The following is a 23,457-nucleotide window of genomic DNA, read 5'->3' as shown; positions in this document are numbered from 1 at the left end:
ATGCTAAGCAAGCTGTACCAACCGTTGAGTTACATCCCTAGCCCTAACATCTAAATCTTTAATGTTATAACTTGTACTAACCCTCTTAAAACTTTTACTGTTTTGAGATCATGAAACCAGGGCTAGCACATGTTAGACAGATACTCTACCACTGGTCTACAATTCCAGTTCCTGACTTAGTGACTTCTCTGTTTCATGCCATACCATCACTAGGATTAGAGGAGCACAGCATCATGCTTTTTATGTGGGTTCTGAAATGCAAGTGATTCACCAATTGAGCCATCATCTCTACAGTTTCCAAGTATTTGCTTTTTTTGTATTATGAAATACCAGAACATACACTAAATAACTTCAGGTGACTGTATTTGTCTAAATTATCCAAAGCTAGTTAGCTAGCTTAATCTTTGAGGGTTTTGGGCTTCACACATAGGCTACATATAGCTCTTTTGACCGTAAGGAACTTAAATCTGAGGATGAAAGATGGGGAGGCCAGATATCACAAGGGCTGCTCTTCTGTTTCATTGCCTTTTGAAGACAGAGAAAGAAAAGCTGTGTTATGTTTAACAACCTGGACTGGTGGCAGAAGTGGTAGCACACATCTTTAATCCCAAAAGTAGAAGGCAGAGACAGGCAGATTTCTAAGTTCAAGTCAGCCTGGTCTAAATAGTGAGTTCCGGGTCAGAGCTACATAGACAGATTCTGTCTGAAAAAAACCACTCTCTCTGGTCCGCCCCCCCCGGTCTCTCTCTCTCTCTCCATATATATATATTTTAATTAATAAGACATGTCTGAGCCGGGCGTTGGTGGTGCACGCCTTTAATCCCAGCACTTGGGAGGCAGAGGCAGGCGGATCTCTCTGAGTTCGAGGCCAGCCTGGTCTACAAAGTGAGTTCCAGGACAGCTTCCAAAGCCACAGAGAAACCCTGTCTCGAAAAACCAAAAAAAAAAAAAAAAAAAAAAAGACATGTCTGCTTTTTATTTGTTTTGCATGCCAATTTTCAAGAAAGTTACATTTTAGGGAGCTCAGCAATGCCTCAGCAGGTAAAGGCCCTTGTCCTCAGACCTGATGATTTGAATTCTTTTTCTGGGACTCAATGTGGTAGAAGAAGAGAACTGACTTCTAGGAGCAAGTTGTGTGATTTGTGTCATGGCGTATGCCCTTGGGCACACACATGCACAGTAGACTAATTATTTTTTAATGTAGAAATTTTGGGGGGTGGAAATATGACTCAGTGGTTAAGAGCTCTAGTTCCTCTTTCAGAGAACTCATATGACACCTAACAACCGTCTGTAACTCCAGTTCCAGGGAATCAGACATCCTCCTCGTCCCCTTGCATACTGGGCATGCATTTGGTTCACAGACACATGTAAGCGAGCCATACACATAAAATAAGAATAAATAAAACATTTAAGTAAATTTGGGGACTGTAGAGATGGTTTTAGCAGTTAAAAGTGCTTACTGGTCTTGCAGAGAGCCCAAATTCTCAGCACCCTTTTAGGCAGCTTGCAACCTCCCTTGCCTCCAGCTCTGGGAGATATGAAGCCTTTAGCTTCCTTGGGCACATTCACTCACTTGAACACATACATCCACATTAGTAAATACGAAACAAATACTTTTTTAAAGTCAGTTTATAAACTACTTGTGTAGTTAATATGATCTTTTATTTTTACTGGTTAATTGGAGGTTTATGGGGATAATTATCTTGACCAGAATCTGTATGTAGGCCTGAGACTAGAAATTAGTTTTGCTTTCTCTGAAGCAATATTGTATACCTTTCTACTTTGTTGAGTCATTGTATTATACCTCTTTTAGAAAAGGAAATCATAAGGGCTGGGTGTGTAGCACAATTGGTAGTCTTGCTTGTTTAGCATGCATAAAGCCTTAGGTTGGATCCCTAGTAGTATACAAACTAGTCATTGTGCCATATACATATAATCTTAGTACTCAAGCTAAAGTCAAGAAAATCAGAAGTTCGGTGTCATCCCTGCTACATAACATATTCAGGGCCACCCTGGACCCTGTCTCAATATAAAAGAAAAGCAAGTCACAAAAGTACTTATAGAAGTCAATTGTAGAGCCAGGCGTTGGTGGCGCACGCCTTTAATCCCAGCACTCGGGAGGCAGAGGCAGGCGGATCTCTGTGAGTTCAAGGCCAGCCTGGTCTACAAAGTGAGTTCCAGGACAGCCTCCAAAACAATACAGAGAAACCCTGTCTCGAAAAACCAAAAAAAAAAAAAAAAAAAGAAGTCAATTGTATATAAAACAATCACTTTTTATTGGATGCTTTTTTCTTACAAAATATAGTAGTACTTCTTATCAGCTGCTCAGGTGGCTGAGGCAGGAGAATTTCAAGTTTGAGGCCAGACTGTGCAACTTAATTAGAAGAATTCATAATTTGTTTATAAAGATGTCAGGGAAAGCTACCTAATTTTCCATTAAACATAATCTGATATCTAAGCACCTTTCTGTCTTATGAGATACTTGTAATTGATTAAATGTACTAGGGAACAGTAATACTGATTCAGGTATATAAGCAGTATTATCTATTATATTTCTGCATTTGTAATCCATTAATCAAGCACAGTTTTTTTGTTTGTTTGTTTTTTCCTCTCCAAACAGGATTTCTTTGTGTATCCCTGGCTGTTCTAGAACTAGCTTTGTAGACTAGGCTGGCCTTGAATTCACAGAGATCCACCTGCCTTTGCCTCCCAAGTGCTGCAATTAAACATGCGCCACCACCAACTGGCCATTTTCATTTTCTTTACTTTTATTTTACTTAATCTTGGGCTGGATATATTTAGATAAGACAAATAGGTAGCATCAAATAATATTAAGTGTGTTTGGAGAATCTTATACTCTTCAGATATACTTTCTCAATTTGGTTTTAGATATACTCTCATTAATTAATTACTTGGTATCAGGTTATCACATCTAGTGGTTTTTCTTGGGAAGTAACATATTTGTGTCTCCTGTAAGTAAATTCTAAATTGATAGGAAAGTTTATATGTCTTTGGATTAGATAACTTGAAATCTAATTATATATTTTTTTTTGTACAGATCTTTGATGGAAAACAGATTCCACAGAGAATGGTTGATGGATGGAATGCTTTTTTCTTTGATAAAACAGAAGAGCTGGTAATTTTTGTTTAATTTTTATATTATGGAATGCTCACTGATGTTAGGATTTGCATGGTTTAATAATTCTGCTTGTTTTTAATTTTATTATTTTTAATAATATACCAATTTCTCTCTTCTTTTCCCGTACTTTCCTCTTCGATCTTTATCTTTTCCTCCCTTTTTCCTTAACTGAAGAAAAAGCGTTTACCTTCACTTGGAAAGAACACAGAATCACTAGGAGAGCTTTGGTTAGGACTACTTCGCTTCTACACCGAAGAGTTTGATTTCAAGGAGTATGTAATCAGTATTCGTCAGAAAAAGCTGTTGACCACTTTTGAAAAGCAGTGGACATCTAAATGCATTGCAATTGAAGGTGATGTTTACATTATTGTTAATTCAAGAACCACAAGAAAAACTGGCAAAGAAAACTGATGTGAAAGAGTCAGCCTTGCTAGGTGTGTTGGCACATGCCTTTAATCCCATCACTCGGGAGGCAGAGGCAGGTGGATCTCTGAGTTGGAGGTCAACCTGGTCTACAAAGTGAGTTCCAGAACAGCTAGGGCTATACAAAGAAACCCTGCCTTGAAAAACCAAAAAAGAAAGGGGGGGAGGGGGAGAGGGAGACAGAGAGACAGAGACAGAGAGTCAGCCTCTTGTTTTCTGTCACTTAATAATTTCAAAAGAATGATTCACTGGTTTGAATAATTTGAAAATATATAGAAATAGACTCATTCCTGCAAAGTCTACTTTATGGAATAATATTATTTATTAACAAATATTTCTTTTCTAGATCCTTTTGACTTGAATCATAACCTTGGTGCTGGTGTTTCTAGAAAAAGTAAGTTTTAAATATAGAGGATATATGCTTTAAAAGTTATGACATAATAATGCCTGCATCTTTTATTGTCTTCTTTCTTAACAGTGACCAATTTTATTATGAAGGCCTTCATTAATGGAAGGAAACTTTTTGGTACCCCCTTTTATCCACTCATTGGCAGAGAAGCTGTAAGTTTGCATTTTTTGGAATTTTCACTCTTTTCTTTTTTTCTTATAGAACTTCATTTTCATTGAGGTTTTTAACAGATGACAAAGTGAAAAGGAACAAAACTTGTAAAATAACAGAAAAGACAAATCTAAAGTACTTGTTTACCGAGACTCCTGCTCCAACTTTGCTGTAGCTGTGGTTTGCAGAGTTAGACCTTCTGGCCTGAGTTGTGTTTGTCACACACTGTTGTTTGGTCTCATTTAGCTTTTGCTTGCTTCCTATTGGTTTGGGGACGTGAGGAGCTTTCATTTTTAGAGGTAGAGCCTTTTAAGAGAAAAAAAATCTGGAGTGAGTAAAACCATGTATTTATCATCAGATAATGACTGTCCTTGAAAACTTGTTCAGTCAAATCTTACAACTCTTCTTTTTTATGGTGGAATAAAAGCACTATCTGCCACGCTTCCTGTGCAGCCGGTATCTGAGAATGTGGCGAGGGCGTCGGGATAGATGACACGGAGACCAGTAGGTTGCGTTAAGAAAACTTTATGCTCCCCAAATTGGCTTAGGAGAACTTCCCAAGAAAAACGCTTCCCTTCAGGAAGACTTCTGCCATCCATACATGCACAAATCTCCAACATACCCCTCACACACCCCTCACACAGACCTCTCCTTCCTCCTGGCTGGTGGTTAAATCTATGACACAAGAATTGGGAACAGCAGGGAGTAGCTAGCCATTGGAAGATCAAAGTCAGGGTGATTCAGTGAGTGAGCCCTTATCAGGAGCTTATAGCATGTTTTCAGTAAACATTGTCTCGCAGCTGCCTGCTCCCAGGCTGATGGAGGGGTGGGTTTCCGGCCAGGGTCTGTGATCCCCACACTATCTTTTCCCTGGAATACTGGTTCTCATGTATGTATGTTTGTTAGTCTCTTAGCGAGTAATACTTATATTAAACAGGAAATTTCAAAGCACAGGTTATGAAAAAATAGCTTAGAAGAAAATATAATATTTTTATTAATACATTATTTGATGTGGCAATACACATTCCGTGACATTTTACCTGTAAATTGTGGGAACACTGTCTATTTATGTGTATGTTCAGTAGGAACTCAGCAGTGCAATCACATAGTTCAGAGTACTATGTTACAGAGGCCTCAGTTAACTTGAAAGATACTAATTTCATTTTATGAATAAAAATAATAATCCTTTTATAACTCAGTAAATTGCAGCTAGACCCTACTTGTATGTAGATACAAAAATCTTTAGTTTTGTATTTTGTTTAGTATGAAAACCAAATGCTATTTTGATGCCTCAAAAGAGGATCTTTGGAGCCTGCTAATCATTTTTTAATCTTTTTATTCTTAAATTTTTAGTATATGGTATAGTCATTTTCTTTTGGACGTTTGTCTTTATTTTATCAGTATTGTAACTTATAGGAACTGTTCATTGTTTTTCATGTTTACACATGATATCTTTTTCACTGTCTAATATGCAGCCTGATTATAGGAATGTGCAGAAAGGCAGAAGTATACTGTACTTGACAACTCACAATTGTGATTTCAGCCTTTGTGGGGTGGAGACAGGGGATCAATGCCAGTTAGGTGAATATGAGCCAGTGTAGGCTAACATCATGAGATCCCATCTCAGAAAGCCAAAACATGCACGTACATACAGAAAAAGTGTATTTTCTACTTTTTCATCTTTCTATTCACTCAGTTATTTCCACCTTATTTTTTTTCTACAATTTGGTTATCTAATACATAGTATTAACCTACTTTCTTCTTACCTATCAGTTGTCTTGTCTCTATTTTCTTTTTCCATTTGACCCTACTTTTTGGTTTATACTTTTCCTTATTCTATAGTGCCTACTCTCCTTTTGTATCCATTTATGTTTAGCCTTGCACTAACTGCAGCTATTATCTCTCTGTCTGCTTGAAATAGCACTAATGAGAAAAAATAATAAATCTAGGCAATTTCTAATGTATAGTACAAGTACAAATTAATATTCACCACCCTAAACTGAACTTGTCAGTACAATTTGATAGTCTTATTACAACTTTAGTTATTTGTAATCTTTCATTCTATAAAACGAATCTTAAGGGGCTAGAGAGATGGCTTAGTGTCTAATAGTTCCTGTAGAGGACTGGAGTTCAGTTCCCAGACAGTTGGCCCATAACTGTCTGTAACCACAATTCCAAGGGATCTGATACCCTCTTCAGGCTTTCATGGGCACCAGGCAAATGCATAGTGTACATACATATGTGCAGGTACTCACACATACACATATGAGAATAAATAAGTATTTTTTATTAAAGCATTGTTTTTGTTTTACTCAAAATTCATTAAGTCTTGCATTTTGTCACACTTTATTTTTTAGTTCTTTTATTCCCTCCCTCCCTCCCTTGTTCTTGTTGTTAGAGATGATTACAGGTGAATATTTGCCATGGATATTGATAGGGAGCACTATCTTTTAATCTCAAGTGAATTACTTTCACACACACACACACACACACACTCATAAAATTATGTTTTTCTTAATTAGTAAACTTAAATAGTATAAACTATATTCATTAGTGGCATATTTTGAATTTAACTTTATAAATTTTTGCAAAATTTTGCTTTTTCATTATGTAAGTTCATACATTGCATTTCATGTTTGGCCATCACCTAAATTCCTTAATGTATTTGAGTTTTGCAAATCTCAAAACCAGGTCCCTTTTAAGTGATGGTGAGATAGAGGAACACAAAGATAATTCAGGAAGAGAATGGCCACTGCTTGATGATTAATTAGAAGTGATGGGCAAAGAACAGAATCTGGATGATGCCAGTTTCTGCAGTAAGCAACTGGTGAAATGAGAAAGGACTTTGTTGTTGTTTTGATAGAAAATAGAGTTAACACTCTGGGCTTCTTTACTCATTTTCTAAAGATTCCCTTCCTGCCATTTGGTTCCCTGCTCCCATATACCATGCTAGTTCAAACAGCTTTGTTGAGGTATAATTCTGATAAACTGCAGTTCAGAGCTTCTAGTTATCCAAAATGTTTTGTGACCACATCACCAAATTTTTATTATTTTATTTCTGAAGATTGTTTTTTAAACATTTTTCCTTAAAATTTGCTTGTTTGTTTATTTATTATGTATACAGTGTTCTGCCTCTATGTATGCCTGCAGGCCAGAAGAGGGCACTAGATTTCATTACAGACAGTTGTGAGCCACCACCATATGAACTCAGGACCTCTGGAAGAGCAGCCAGTGGTCTTAAACACTGGACCAAGAGGATTTTTTTTTAAGAATTATTTTGTGTTGTAATTATTTGTATGCATGTGGGTTGGTGCCTGGGTATGTACATCTGAGTATCCATTCTCTTTGAGAACAGAGATACAGACAGTTGTGAGCTGCTTAATGTAGGTTTTTGAGATTTAATTTGGTCCTCTGCAAGAGCTGTAATTGCTCTTAAGCTGTAGACCAGGCTGGTCTCAAAATCAACGAGATCTGCCTGCCTCTGTCTCCTGAGTGCTGGGATTAAAGGCGTGAGCCACTAGCGTCCGGAGTGTACTTTATTTTTTTACCCTTGCTTCCAGTTACAAGGAAATAGTTGTTAACCGTTTTTTTTTTTTTCCCCCTCCATCTTGATCTCTTTTGTATTTGGGTTGTTTTATATTGATTTTTTAAAAATAGTAAAATTGTATTATTTCTTCAGGAGTACTTCTTTGATTCAAGAGTATTAACAGATGGAGAACTGGCTCCTAATGATCGTTGTTGCCGTGTATGTGGAAAAATAGGTCACTACATGAAAGATTGTCCCAAAAGGAAAAGGTTGGCAAACAACTTTCTATCAACTTTATAGAGAAAATAAATGTGAAAGTAATTTGTATTAATACTTTTATTCAGAAATGTCTTAAGTAGGAAAGTTAAAACATATATATGTTTTTTCAAAACAGAGTTTCTCTGTAGCTTTGGAGCCTGTCCTGGAACTTACTCTATAGACCAGGCTGGCCTCGAACTCACAGAGATCTGCCTGCCTTTGCCTCCAGAGTGCTGGAATTAAAGGCATGCACCACCATTGCCCGGCCAGTTTTTAGTTTTTAAATAGAAATGTTTATTGACACGTTATGTGTTTGGAACCTCTAGGAACACAAATAAAGGGAGAACTTATACAAGCTCATAATAAAAGTACAATAAGCTGAATCCTGGAGATATATGTAGAGCTGTGTCTGTGTATTATGTAAATTAAGAAATACTTGTCTTTTGTACCACTTCAAGATATATCTGTGGATATAGGCATGGTGGCACACACTTTCAATCCCAGTGCTTGGGAAGCAAAGGCTGGAAGACCTCTGTGAGTTTGAGGTTAGTGAGATAGTGGCAGCCAGAGCTATGCAATAGATCCGGTCTCAAAAAAGTAACAATAACAACAACAACAAAAAAAAGAACGAAAGAAGAAAAGATAATAATATATAATAATGCTTTCCCAGGTTCACATGTATATTCAGTAGATGGGTAGAGCACCTTTCATTACCAAATCTGGCTTAAAACATTTAGAAGTTTTAAAATAAGCATTAGTTTCTTTCACTGTTTTTAATAAATTTAGGCAAAGTGCTTATTTTTCTAAACCTCTTTTTCTTCTATAGAGTTAATTATCTCTAAGGATCTTAGAAGTTGAAAACTTGATATTAACATTTGTTAGTGTGTCTGAGCATGGTGGAACACTCCTTTAATTCCAGCCCTTGAAAGATAGAGGCAGGAAGATCTTTGACATTGAGGCCCGTGGATTCTGCATGAGTTCTAGACCAGCAAGGACTAAATAGTGAGACCCTGTCTCAAAAATAAACAAAAATTACTGTTTTAAAATGGCTACAATACTGTATTTTTGAAATTTAGCTGTGGTATAAGTAGAAATATCTTTCTTTAAAAAACAGCATACAACTGCATGTGTTAGTTCATTTGTCATTGTGTATGGTTTAGTTTGTTTTGTGAATCATCAGTTTGTAAGTTCCTGGCTCCACATTATTGGTATCAGCAGTTTACTGTTTAGACTAAAGAAGAAAGACAGTGAAGAAGAGAAGGAAGGAAATGAAGAAGAAAAAGACTCCCGAGACCTTGACTCCAGAGACCTTAGGTGTTTCATCTGTGGAGATGCAGGACATGTACGTCGGGAATGCCCAGAGGTCAAGATGGCCCGCCAGAGGAATAGCAGTGTGGCAGGTAAGCAGAAAAGATGAAAAATAGTTGAGAATGTTTATTTGCTTGTTGATAGGGATCAAACCAAGGCTGTTGTGCATGCTAAGTATAAGGTTGATTACTGAGCTACAGTCCAGTATTAGTATACTTTGTTTGTGGACAGTTTTACTAGATAGTGCAGGCTGGCCTCAAACTTAGGATCTTCCTGCACTAGCTTCCCTGGAATTGCAGAAATGTAATACTTGACTTCAGGTAGTCTTTTTTAATTGATCTGGGCTGGGGTTTTGCTCAGTGAGTCCAAATCTGCTATGTTATAAACAGTTCCTGGGTTTGATGCTCTACAGTATGAAATTTTAAAAAATGACAAATTCAGAAAAAAATCAATTTATATAGAAATTGAAAATTGCCTTTTTAACCCAACATTCCTGAGATTGAAATAAGAGACTGGCTTGGGCTATATAATATGATTCTAAAACAAAATGGACAAACAAACAAAAACAAAAAAGCAGGGTTGAGGGCCTGGAGAGGTAGCTCAGTTATGAGCACTTGTTGCTGTGTTAGGGACCTCGGTTCATTTCTCAGCATCAATGATAGGCAATGGTCAACTCTGCCTATAACTTCAGCTATAGGGGTTTTAATGTCTTTTGGCCTCCATGTACACCTCAGCATACATAATGGGGTGGAGCACATGTGTGCTCGTGCATGCGCTCTCTCGCTCTCTCTCTCTCTCTCTCTCTCTCTCTCTCTCTCTCTCTCTCTCTCTCACACACACACACACACACACACACACACACACACACACACACACACACACACACACACACAATAAGTGGCCTGAAGAGGTGGTTCTATTCCAGCCTTCACAGGGTACCTCACAAATTGGAACTCTAGTTCTAGGGAATCTAGTGCTATCTTCTTGCAAACTTGCATGTGGTGCATAGAACTGAATGTAGGCAAAACACATACACATGAAATAAATTATAATAAAAGTAAAAATTTAAAAACAAAAACACAAGCTTGGTGGTGTTGACACATGCCTTTAATCCCAGTACTTGGGAGGCAGAGGTAGGCAAATTTCTATGAGTTTGAGACTTGCCTGGTCTACAAAGTGAGTTCCAAGACAGCCAGGGCTGGGCAGAGAAACCCTTCTCAAACTCCCCACCTACCAAGGTGAAAGGATACACCTCAGTAGTAGAATATATATGCATATGCAAGGCCCTGGCTTTGATCTCAGCTTAGAAGTGGGGTAGAGAGTAGTGGTATATATCTTTCCTCATAAAATAATCCTTTAAAAAATATTCACTTTAGCCGGGCATTGGTGGCGCACACCTTTAATCCCAGCACTTGGGAGGCAGAGGCAGGCCGATCTCTGTGAGTTTGAGGTCTACAGAGGGAGTTCCAGGAGAACCTCCAAAGCAATACAGAGAAACCTTGTCTCAAAAAACAACAAAAAAAGTTCACTTTAGTCTGCTCTTTTGAGAAATCTTTGTGTGTTGCTTATGTGTATATTACTATACTTTCAGTAATCAATGACAACCTTATTTCAAAAAGTGTAGCTTGATATAACTGACAGACTTGAAATTTATTAAGACACTGGAATTTAAGGTTGTAGGTCATTGTAGAGTACTTGTCTAACATGTGAAATCCTGAGTTCAACCTCTAGTGCCACAAAATAAGTATCATTACAATAATCTTTAGTTTATTGATTTCTGTTTATTCATTCTTCTTACTTTCCTGTATTGTTTGTTTGAGACATGGTCTCATACTGTACCCCAAACTGGCCTGGAACTCACTGTGCAGCTCAGATCTTGAATTCACAGAAATTCTTCCACCTCAGTGCTTCTATGTAGATATAGAACAACATGCCTGCTTGCTTGTTCTGTACTTTTGACTTTTTTTTTCTGTGATGTCTTTTCTTAGCAGCCCAGCTAGTCCGAAATCTTGTCAATGCTCAGCAGGTGGCTGGTTCAGCCCAGCAGCAGGGTGACCAGTCCATAAGGACTAGACAGTCTTCAGAATGTGTAAGTATTCTACCTTTGAATGAGTTTGACAGGAAGACAGTCATTGTCTCTAATTCTTTACAATTTTCATTTTGAAGCCATTTATACACCTTTTCCTAGTGATAAAAGTGTACCAGTAGACAGACACTGTGGAATACTTTGACTGGTAGTTCCTAATGTCTGGAGGCTGAGGTAGTCTGATGGTTTGAGGGACCCTCCTCCCCTCCCCATCCTACCCCTGTGATAGCTTTTCTCTGTGTAACCCTGGCAGTTCTGGAACTCTCTCTGTTGACCAGGCTGGCCTCCAAACTCACAGAGATCTACCTGCCTCTGCCTCCTGAGTGCTGGGATTCTATTACTGCCTGGCCACCCTAGGAACTTCTTCTTCTTCTTCTTCTTCTTCTTTTTTTTTTTTTTTTTTTTTTTTTTTTCGAGACAGGGTTTCTCTGTATTGTTTTGGAGGCTGTCCTGGAACTCGCTCTGTAGACCAGGCTGACCTCGAACTCAGAGATTTGCCTGCCTCTGCCTCCCGAGTGCTGGGATTAAAGGCATGCGCCACCACTGCCTGGCCCCTAGCAACTTCTTAAAGAGAGGGAGAAAAAGATCCTTAATTTGGTGTTTATATTTTCCATGTGCATTGTTTAATCTCAATAGAAACATGAGGTAGTTTACATTATCAGTTTTATGAATGAAGATTTAAGTTTCTTGCCTAATGTTAGTAGATAACTTGAAATCAACAACACGTTCCGTGTGTAAAACTTATGCTCTATTTGTTTTTTCTGTGTTGCTCCTAAATTTCCTTGTCATTTGCCATTCTTTCTCACCTGACTTTTCTTTAAGAATCTAATGGACATTTTCTTTCTGGTATCTACAAAACAACTCAGCTTTAATTATATATAATGCAGTTTATGTTTCTTTCCAGTACTACAGATTTGCTTCTTTGTCCAGTGTTTATAGCCTTAATGTGTGTCTCACAGTCTAGTATTCTCTTACATTTCTCTTTCCTTCAACTTCTGTATCCAGTCAGTTACCAACCTCTATTGCTTAAGTCTTTCAAAAATAACTCATAAATTGGGTTTAGGAATGTAGCTCAATTGAGAAGAGTGCTTGCCTGCCTAGCCTGCAAAAGGCTCTGGGTTGGATCCTAGCACTGTATAAACCAGTCTTGGTGGCACATACCTATAATCCTAGCACTTGGAAGGTGGAAGTAGGAGGACCAGAGATCCTTTGTTTTACATAGTGAATTTGAGGCCAACCTATGCAATGAGCTCAGAAAAACAAAACAAAACAAAATCCTTGCTTGGGTGTTGTGATTCACACCTTGACTATATCATATATCAGCATTCTCTAGAAAGGCTGAGGAGAGCAGATCTGTGTGAGTCCCAGGCCAACCTTGTTTGCATAGTGAATTCTAGGCCTTGTAGTGAGACTGTCTTAAATAAGTTAATTAAGTAAATAAATAATCCTTACAGTACTTAGCTTACCTCCATCCCTGTATTGTAGTCTCAGGCCTACTGAGGTACAGCAGCTCTTTTTTTATTCTGTTTTGTTTGTAGACAGACAGTTGTTTTTCTATGTAACCCTGGCTGTCCTGGGACTCACTCTGAAGACCAGGCCGGCCTCGAACTCAAGAGATAAGCCTGCCTTTGCTGGAATTAAAGGCCTGCGCCCCATGCTGGGCTTCTTTGCACCTTTTATAGTAGTCTCACCTGTTTATTATTTTTCTTTTTTCCTCCCCTGAGGAGGCAGGATTTCTCTGTATAACAGTCCTGGATGTCTTGGAACTTGCTTTGTAGAACATGCTGACCTTGAACTCACTGAGATGTGCCTTGCTTGCCTCTCCCTCCCACTTGCTAAAGGCATATGCTACCACCACCTGGCTCGGCTTTTTTTTTTTAAGTATTTTTTCACTTTATTTAGTCTTTTTCATTATTATTAAGTCAGAATATTTATAAATTGCAAATTGATTATATTTGTAGTTATAAATTGCAAATTGATTATATTTGTAGTTTGGTTCAAACTTTAAGCGGTTTTGCACTTCTCTTGTACAAATTATGGGATATGTAAGACACAGGTGTCCTCATTGCTTTGTTTCTGTTTAGTTTTTTTTTTTTTTCAAGATGCTGTTTCTGTTTAGCTTTTGAACCTATCCTGGCACTCACTCTGTAGACCTGGCTGGCCTCGAACTCAGAGATCCCCCTGCCTCTGCTTCCCAAGTGCTGGGATTAAGGCATAGGTCACCACTGCCCAGCTCTGTTTAGTTCTTAAGATTCAGATATGTACAGACAGATTTTTTTCTTTGAGCCCCCAGCTCATAAAAAGTGATACAGATACTTTCTAATTATGAGACCTCAGCCTATAGCTTAGGCTTGTCCCACTAGGTCATATAACCCATTTATATTAATCTATGTTTTGTCTTGTGAATTTTTACCTCTTCCGTCTTGCATCTCCTGTTTCTTCTCAGTGTCCTCTGGTGTCTCCTCCGTGCCTTTTTAATCTCTCCTTCTCCTTCTTCTGTTTGGAAGTCCTGCCTAACCTCTGCCTGCCTACCCATTGGCCATTCAACTCAATATTAGACCAATCAGAAGGCACCTTGGCAAAGATATATCTTCACAGTATGCCAAAAGATTATTCCTCAACAGATATGTTACTCCATTACCCATGTACTCTACTATTAAACTTTTTTCAGATTTCCATATATACCTTCAGACATGTATTCCTGTTGCTAAATACTCTTCCCTTCTTTGTATCCTTTGGTTTTTGCTGTACTTGCTTCTGGGAAACTCCTTGATCTCTACATTTCTTGAAAAGTGGAAGTTAGTTTTTCCTGTTTATCATTATATACCATAAATAAATTTTTTTCCTTTCTTTTGGGATGGTCTCAATATGTAGCCCAAACTGGTCAGGACAGAGGATCTTCTGATTTTATTCTCCTGCCTACACAGACTATAGATATAACATACTAGTATACCTGCCTACCCAATCATAGTAATAATCATTATATTCTATTTGTGATTCCTTTTGTAATCTTTTTTTCTGCTTCCTGATTTCCCTGCCCAGTAAATTTTTAAGCTTCATGAAGGCATACATGTTAGTATTGTATTTTAAGTATCTAGTAATAATGCCATGTGCACACACACAGTTGTTGAGGAAACTGTGTGAAAGTGGCTGTGAGTTATTTATGTGTTTGTTTCTAGTTTACAAAAGAAGTAGTTTGTTCATGATGGGAATGAGGTTAAGCTTGCATTCTCGTTCTCTCTCTCTCTCTCTCTCTCTCTCTCTCTCTCTCTCTCTCTCTCACTCTCACTCTCTCTCTCTCTCTCTCTCTCTCTATCTCCAGCAAAGGGCTTATGATTTTGTTAATTAATATATATCATACAGTTCTGTATATGTTGTTTTAATGAAGTAACTGCTATTTTAATAATCTTTTTTTGGAAATTAAGATGCTCATAAATTAATTTTTAAAATTGTCTTTTTTCCTGCAGTCTGATTCACCATCTTATTCTCCTCAGCCCCAACCATTTCCACAGAATTCCCCCCAACCATCTGCTATTCCCCAGCCTCCATCCCAGCCAGGATCCCAGCCTAAGCTTGGCCCACCCCAGCAGGGAGGCCAACCCCCTCATCAGGTTCAGATGCCCTTGTATAACTTTCCTCAATCACCACCAGCTCAGTATTCTCCCATGCACGGTATGGGACTATTGCCAATGCACCCCCTCCAGATCCCTGCCCCATCATGGCCCATTCATGGTCCAATGCTCCACTCTGCACCTGGCAGTACCCCCAGCAATATTGGCTTGAATGATCCCAGCATCATATTTGCACAGCCTGCTGCCAGACCAATGGCAATCCCTAGCACTTCTCATGATGGACACTGGCCTCGTACTGTGGCTCCAAATTCCCTGGTGAACAATGGTGCAGTGGGTAATTCAGGTAATTTCCTTTTTTCTTTTATATTTGGCTGTGGAAATGTTGGGTGAGTGGTATTATTGGTCAAACCTTGCGAAACAATGAGGAGAAAGGATAAAAGCTGTATTTATGGAGATAGAATATAGGATTTAGGGGGCTGGAGAGATGGCTCAGAGGTTAACAGCACCTCTTCCAGAGGTCCTGAGTTCAATTCTCAGCAACCACATGGTGGCTTACAACCATCCATAATGAGTTCTGGTGCCTTCTTCTGGCGTGCAGGCATACATGGAGGCAGGATGTTGTATTCATAATAAATAAATAAATCTAAAAAAAAGGAATATAGAATTTAGCTAAGAGTAAACAGTATAGTCTTTGGATGTATACTGTTAAGGTTTGAATCTTGTCCGCCATTTATACAAAGTCTTGACATTATCTCTGCATTTGTTTCATCTCTATAATAAGGATATGAATAACAAAAATGTTGAGAATATTAAATGAGGTAATACTTGAATATATTGGTCTCTTTATTGTTTACCTTTTCACCTTCACTTCATTTGGTGTGGGTATTAGTGGTACTCATTTTATAAATAATAAAATTGAGAGCCCACTGGGTGTGGTATCGTACACTTGCATTCCAGCACTCAGGATGATTAAGACTAGCTTGTGCTAAATGAGACTCTGTCTCAAAGAACAAAAGGAAAACAGAAAACCAGGTGTGGTAATGCATTGGAGGTCAGCTTGAGCTAAATGAGATGCCTCTCCCCCTAAGGGTGAGTGGAATAAAATTGAAGAAATAAGGAACTTAACTGTCATCAGTTAATTGTGGTTGATCCAAGATTTAGACTGATAAGATTTGTTTGGTTTTTGTTTTTCTCTTTTCCTCTAAAACTGTGCTCTACAGTAAGGAGCAGTTCATTTACTCACGTCTTCCCCCCTTTGCTTCTTTTAATTGGGAGAAACGTAATAAAAATGTTTTAATGTAGGCTTCAGCATAAGGGTAGAAGAAGGAAAGACACTCAGAGCACAGTGACACACACCTGAGAGCTTGGTTGTAGGCCTCTCAAAGCAAAATTGTATAAATTGACACATAACTAAGTGTGAGTATGGGCTCCTCATTCTCTTTCCCTTTCTACTTTCCCCTTTCCTTTATTTTTTTTCCTGTTCCTTTCTTCTTTCCTTTTCCTTTCCTCTTTCCCCTGCTCCCAACTCATGGCAGTCTTCTTACATCAGCCTCAGTTCTGCTGCCTTGTTGTTTGGATTACAAAAAACGTGCCATCATACCTGGCTAAGGGGCAGTACATTCAAAATGCATTTGGTAGAATTAATAAACAGTTTTTTCTGGTATCTTAATAAATACATAGATTTGAGACATACAATAATTGAAAATTTTAAGGGTTACTTAATATATTACTAAATTATACTTGCCTATTTAAAAATAGTTTACTTGCTGTATTTGCTGTTTTCATATCCAGGTTTTTTAAAAGAATAATTACTTATTTATTATGTATACAGTGTTTTGCCCAGGCCAGAAGAGGGCACCAGGTTGCATTACAGATGGTTGTGAGTCACTATGTGGTTGCTGGCTCTTAACCTCTGAGCCATCTTTCCAGCTCTATATCCAGCTTTGTAGTGATAACTATCTTCATCTTAAATATTATTGTAGGAAGTTCCATACATACAAAATGAGAGAGTGAAATACCACCAGTGAACTTAACAGTTACCAGTAATTTGCTTTTTTTTCCCCTTTTTCTTTTTATATGACCCTTTCTCACAGTTTTAAAATAAAATTTCAGACAGTGGATCAAAATTGCTTTTAAACTTCAGGTTGGGTGGTGGGATGGCTAAGCAGGTAAATAAATGTCTTGCCACCTGAGACAGAAGACCCCAGTTTGGTTTTTCAAGATCCATATGGTTGAAATGGGAACCAAGACAAATTGTCATATCATCTTCTCCATGTGTACACTGCACTGTGAGCACTGGTGCACACACAGTTAATATAGCCTGAGCAACAATGATGCTCTGTATCAAGACACTCAAGACACTCTCTCTCTCTCCCTCTCTCCCTCTCCCTCTCCCTTAATCTCACTTGACCCCCTAATATGTACAAAGTTAGGTGGGATCAATCTGTTTCCTCATTGAGATTTTTCTGCTAGGAACTTTTTCCTATTACTTAATCATTCTGAAGTATAGTTTGCATAGGGAATATAGACAGACAAAAGCTTTTAGAAGAGGTCAGTTGTTTTAAGTTTTACTTGATTGTTTTTGAGACATTGGCTGGCCTAGAATTTATTATGTAGATGAGAATGGCTTCTAACTTGAAGTGATCCTCTTGCTTCTGTTTGGGTTACCACACCTGGTTCAGTCTTTCCCTTTATTTTCTTTTTTTTTTTTTTTTTTTTTTTTTTTCAAGACAGGGTTTCTCTGGGTAGTACTCTCTGTCATGGAACTCATTTTGTAGACCAGACTGGCCTTCTAAGAGTTTGGCCTTCCTGAGTTTTGGGATTAAAGGTGATTTCCACCACTCCTAGCTCCTTTTATTAATTTTCAAAGGAACATTGGAGAGATTTCCAGTGAAAAGTGTTTGGATTTTTCTTCTGATGGTTTTAAGAATTTATATGTGGTAGGCATGGTAGCGCATGCCTTTAATCTCAGTATTCAGGGGGCAGAGGCAGGTGGATCTCTGTGAGTTCAAGTCTAAGCCTGACTATAAAGGGAGTTCTAGGACATCCAGGACAATCACACAGAAAAACCCTGTCTTTAAAACAAACAAACAAACAAACAAAAAGCTTTGAACCTAGGGTGTATGCATGCTGGGTAAGCACTGCACCATAGAGTTGTTTCTCCAACTCAAAAGTATTTTATCTCTTAAAAGGTACCTCTAACCTGTTTGGAATAAAGGAAGTGGAACTTTAGTTTCTAAGACCTAAGGAAATAGAGTATACACAGCTTTTGTATCTGTCAACAGACATTTATTATGTATATGCTGATTGTCAATGACTTATAAAGACAGAACCTATATTTTGTCCTGTGACAGATTAGTTCACTTTTATACAAGTACTTTCTCCAACCTGCCCTTGGTATATCTTTGTTTCAGTCATAATGAGCTAATTATCAAAACATCTTGGAAATCTACCATACTGTCATTTTACCCAGGCTATTAAGGTGATTGCTTCTACCTGGCATGTCTTCTCCACTACCTTTATTACCCATTCCTGCCTTATCCTAAATACTTAAATTACATCACTGTCTTCAAGAAGCCTTTGAATGTTGATCTTGTCCTCAAGTTGAATTTTATCTTTTATCTGCTTATTTCCTTAGAATTTATACCACAGCACTTGTCTCATGGTATTAAAATCATACTTGTATGCTCAATCCATTAGACTGAACTTCTTAATGCTATGGCCCTTTAATATGTTGTGGTGATCCCCCAACCATAAAATTATTTTCTTTGGCATTTCATAACTGTAATTTTACTACTGTTATAAATTGTATTGTAAATATCTGATATGCAACCCCTGTGAAAAGGGTGTTCAACCCAAAGAGGTTTTGACCCACAGGTTGAGAACCACTATTCTAAAGTCCAAGAATTTTCTTTTTTTGTCTGAGCCTCTGCAATATCTAGATTAGTGTCTGACAATAATATTAGATGCACTATTTATGTTCTATATTAATACTAAATAATAATTCAAATGTTTGGTTCATACTTATACTGTAGTATCACATCCATATGCATCTCTAGTCATTCCCTAAGTGGGTGTGGTTAGCGGTGCAGTGAACCACCCTATCAATACCACATCCGTATGCGCCTCAAGCACTGCATGGCTAATGGCGCAGTCCTAAGTCTCCTCCTACAACCCATTATTAAAGCTAAAAATATTACTGAGTTAAAGTAAAAGGACTGAGTGAAACTATGTTAAATTGAAAGTTAGATTTTTATTTTTTAAAAGAGATCACAAATGCAGTTGTGTACCACCACAATTATGTAGGAAACTCCTCAAAGTTAGGGGAATTGCAGAGGTCAGCATATCCCAAATGCAATGGATAAACCTGAAAAGTAGGATTTTATTAGAGTGAAAGATTGTCTAATTTTTCTCTCCATGGGGCTTTTAATTTTTATTTATTTATTTTTTGTTGTTGTTGTTGTCTGAGATGAGGTCTATGTGTAGCCCCATCTCTTCAGGAACTCAGAGATTCACTTGCTTTTGCCTCTGGAGGGCTAGAATTAAAGGCTTGCTCTTGGTGACATATTAGTGTTATATATTTGGCTTTGAAAAGTGAGCAAGGTAAATTGTAATATATCCTTCAAAATATCTTTATGACAAAATAGTTCTTAGTTGTCTATGATGATACTTAATTCTCATTTATTTTGCAAACTGAGCCCTTAAGTTTAGCTCTGTTACTTGTAATGTGACTTTTTAAACTTTGTTCACCAGCCTTTTCTGATTGCTTCCCAAGAAGACTGTGAAAATACAGCAAATACAGGCTTTTCCTTTATTTATCTCTTAACAGGAGTCAAAGATTAGAAGTATCTTTCAGTTGTTTTTTCACATATTGTTACCTGAGTGAGAAAAACAACTAGAAACATCCCGTTTTTGTGGATACTCTACTTTGAAAAATACCAGTTTGATGTATGTTAAAATTTTTTTTTTCCGTGTATGTGCACAAGGGCTCACACATGCTATACCCAATGTATGTTGGTCAGAGTTCATTTCCCTCTTCCACTGAGAATTTCTGGACTCAAGCTCAAGCTGTTGGGAAAAGTATTTTTACTCCTTTTTGCCTGGATCCAACATACATGTGTATTCTTGTTTATTTTCCAAAACTGTGTAAACCACTTAATTATTTTTCAATTATCATTTATAACCTGAGGTTCAAAAAAGAGCCATAGCAATTTTTAGAACTATGATTTGAACTTATGTTTGACTGGTTCCAAAACCCAAGTTTTCAACCATAGTACCTAAATCTTTTTGTACAAGTTTCTTCCAGTCTTAGGAGTCTGGCTGAAGTTGACATTACAATATTGGTAAAAACCTAAGTTTTGTAGAATCATGTATTAAGATTCTTTGAGATGAATATTCCCATCTACCTGACCATCTCTTCATCCTCCGGTTTGTTGAATTATTGTTGTGTGCATGTGTGTTGGTTTTTGCTTTTTGAGACAGGGTCTCTCCCTGGCTGTCCTGGACTCACTGTGTTGACCAGGATGCCTTGATCCTTTCAGAGATCCACCTGCCTCTTTCTCAAGTGTTAGGATTAAAGGAGTTTGACCAAGTCTCCTTTGATTATGTTGCTGATTACTTTGTAATCCCAAACTTTCTATGCTTTCTTGTCCTCAAGCTTTCATACATTCTCATCCTTCTCTCTGAAATGCCCATTTTTAAAAATTCTGGTTAGTCGTTGTAAGAAAATCTCTCACCTTCAAATTCTAGATTAGCCAGCTTTGGTATAAATGACATATTATATACAGCAAGTATTCAAGTAATTTGAACAAATAATAAATAGTGCTTGGTTCTTTAAAAGAAATTTGGTGACTCGGTTTGGTATAATACATAGTTGATGATAATTATTCAGTATGTCTCTGGAATGAAGGAATGTGTGATTTAGTAAACTAATCTTTAAAATGTGGTTTTCTTTTCTTGTTGGAATTCAGAGCCACGCTTTCGAGGACTAAATCCTCCAATTCCATGGGAACATGCACCACGTCCCCACTTCCCCCTTGTCCCAGCTTCGTGGCCTTATGGTTTGCATCAAAATTTCATGCATCAGGGAAATCCAAGATTTCAGCCCAACAAACCCTTCTATGCTCAAGGTACCAGTGCTTACAAATCACTTATCAAGTTGGGTGGGTATTATTCTTACCTATGGTGGGAATCTCAGTGAAGGTCAGAATGTAGGAATTCATGCATTCAGCAAATATTTAGTGAAAGAACACACTGTATTAATATACCAGACTATATGCAGTACTTGTTTCCCAAGCATAAGTAAACACAATGCCTATACTCAATGCATAGTTTAATAAGAGAGCCAAGCATGCAAAAACAGACAAAAATAGGAGTTTAGGAGTTAACAGTGTCTTAGTTCTTTACCAATGAGAGCATGTGAATTCCGTCTTGTAATACGAGAATTATGTTTACTCTAGACTTTAGAAGAAAGGAAGGTGTTCTTAGTTAAGGGAATACATGCAGAATGTAATGTCACTGAGTTTTGGCTGACATGAAAAAAGAAATAATACTAGAGAAAGGAGGTGAATAGTAATGCTAGATACGGAAGGTAGGCTGAAAAGTTCTGTAAAGGAGTTTGAACTTTAGTAAACTGAAAGGATCTAATATAATAGTATTTGAGTAAGATTTACTTAGCTATGACTGAGGTAATAAAGATTACAAACCATACATTTTGAAGAACTAAGGCCATTTTATCTAACTTTTTACTTCAAAAGTATGTGTCTCAAGAGGGAATAACCTTCCTGATCTATGAACTGCTGGATCCCTGCATAGTATAAATGACCCTTTCACGGAGGTTCACCTAAGACCATTAGAAAACACAGCTATGCATTGTGATTCATAACAGTATCAAAATTACAGTCATGAAGTAGCAATAAAAATAAATTTATGGTTGGGGGCCACTACAACATGAGAAACTGTGTTGCAGCGTTAGGAAGGTTGAAAACTACTGGTAGAGTAAATGTCAGGACCTTGACTACGTTTAGGTTTATCTCTTGAGCAGAGATCTAGAGCTGCGGAAGTTCTTTCAGTTATAGAAAAATTTGCAGTTTTCCTGTGTGTGGGGTTCCTTTCCCTTGTCTCTTGTCTTTTTTTGTTTCCTGACTTCTTATGTTTGCCTCCAAAATGTCTTATCATGCTTTTATTACATGAATTTTTTAAGAACTGTATAACTAGTTACAAATGTATTTTAAGGGGTTGTGAGGTAAGTAGGCACAAGTCTTTCAGTCTTCTGTCTATGTTATTTCCAGCAGACAGATGTGCTACCCGTCGCTGTAGAGAGCGTTGTCCCCACCCACCAAGAGGAAATGTGTCAGAGTAATGCCAGCCCACAGCAACCAGCCAATCCTGCTGTCTCAAGGGTATCCGTACCTCAGTGTCAGTTACACTCAGCAGAAAAAGTGACATTTAAGGAAAGCAAAACAAATCAGGTCCTGATTTAAAATTTTAACACGTTTAGATAGCTTATTTAAATTCTAAGACTGTTTTTAAACACTGTATTATTTGTATATAAATATGAACTATAGTTTTTACTGGTATCACTAAAATGAGTGATACAAATTTCATCTATTTTATTACCCTATTTTTAAGGGAATTTTATGTTTTGTTTAACCTTGATGAATTGTATAAAGAGAGAATTTAAGAATTACATTCTTTATTTTCTATTAGCTGTATTCATACTTTGGTTGCTTCAGACTTTATATATATTGTTCTTAAGGATTAGGAAAGGATTTCATGTGTTTTAAATTTGTCACTTCTATTCTTTACAGAACCTTGTAGTGCCAAAAACTTTTTAAAAGGTAAAAAAAATAAATAAAATTACAACAAAGATTCAAAAAATTTTTCTTTTACATCCTTGTATGTTGAATATATTCAAACTTGAATGGAAAGTTTTGTCTGTATTTGAAGTTCTATTTTAAGTTAATAAATCTTTTTGACAAGAGTCAAATTTTGTTAATTCATATGGTTTAAATGATAGGAATACATTGTAATAATGGAAAGATTTTACTCTTAGTGGCTATTCTAAATCAGACGTTTTAGATATTTAAGGTCTTTTCCTTCATTTTATTGGATTTTTACAACTACCATTATGAGGGTGATAGAAGCAGATGCCATGTCCATTTTATTGTTGAAAATGAAAACTGAAGAGCAGCAGAACAGTGAAGTGAAATACAAAGGTAGCAGAGCATCCTACCTTTTGCAGGACAGTTGTTTCAACCCCTGCATATCTCCCTTCCCCCCAGCCCATTCCTGTCCCCACCCCAAATAATTCTTTGTTGTTGTTTGTTTTTTGAGACAGGGTTTCTCTGTGTAATATCCCTGGCTGCCCTGGAGCTCACTTTATAGACCAGACTGGCCTTGAACTAACAGAGATCCACCTGCCTCTGCCTCCCAAGTGCTGGGATTAAAGTGTGAGCTCTCTCCACCTGGCTCAAAATAAATCTTTAAAAAAGAAACTAAAGAAAAAGCAATTATTTTTAGTGAAGAACTAGCATGTGCCAGACTGTCTATTCAGGGCCTTGTGCTGCTTCCTGGAAAGACACTTGC

At 37.5% G+C, this 23,457-nt stretch overlaps 1 protein-coding gene across 8 annotated transcripts in view; it reads left to right on the top strand.

Annotated features, from left to right (window-relative positions):
* The window catches only part of Tut4 (terminal uridylyl transferase 4), a 116,067-nt gene extending 93,215 nt beyond the window's left edge, over positions 1-22,852 (top strand). For 3 of the 8 annotated variants that reach the window (XM_040756985.1, XM_040756992.1, XM_040756986.1), the window contains 10 exons: positions 3,059-3,136; positions 3,314-3,491; positions 3,909-3,956; positions 4,041-4,123; positions 7,801-7,916; positions 9,121-9,305; positions 11,202-11,302; positions 14,767-15,214; positions 20,841-20,999; positions 22,161-22,852. In XM_040756985.1, the coding sequence (XP_040612919.1) occupies positions 3,059-3,136; positions 3,314-3,491; positions 3,909-3,956; positions 4,041-4,123; positions 7,801-7,916; positions 9,121-9,305; positions 11,202-11,302; positions 14,767-15,214; positions 20,841-20,999; positions 22,161-22,231 (1,467 nt within the window). In that variant the 3' untranslated portion in view covers positions 22,232-22,852. The remainder of the gene's footprint in view (positions 1-3,058; positions 3,137-3,313; positions 3,492-3,908; positions 3,957-4,040; positions 4,124-7,800; positions 7,917-9,120; positions 9,306-11,201; positions 11,303-14,766; positions 15,215-20,840; positions 21,000-22,160) is intronic. The other 5 variants (XM_040756991.1, XM_040756990.1, XM_040756989.1 and 2 more) reach the window with 5 other exon arrangements.
* Positions 22,853-23,457: the final 605 nt, after the last annotated feature.

Source organism: Mesocricetus auratus, unplaced genomic scaffold (assembly GCF_017639785.1).
Source record: "Mesocricetus auratus isolate SY011 unplaced genomic scaffold, BCM_Maur_2.0 Super-Scaffold_100014, whole genome shotgun sequence".
NCBI lineage: Eukaryota > Metazoa > Chordata > Mammalia > Rodentia > Cricetidae > Mesocricetus > Mesocricetus auratus.
This window is presented reverse-complemented; position numbering and strand designations above follow the sequence as displayed.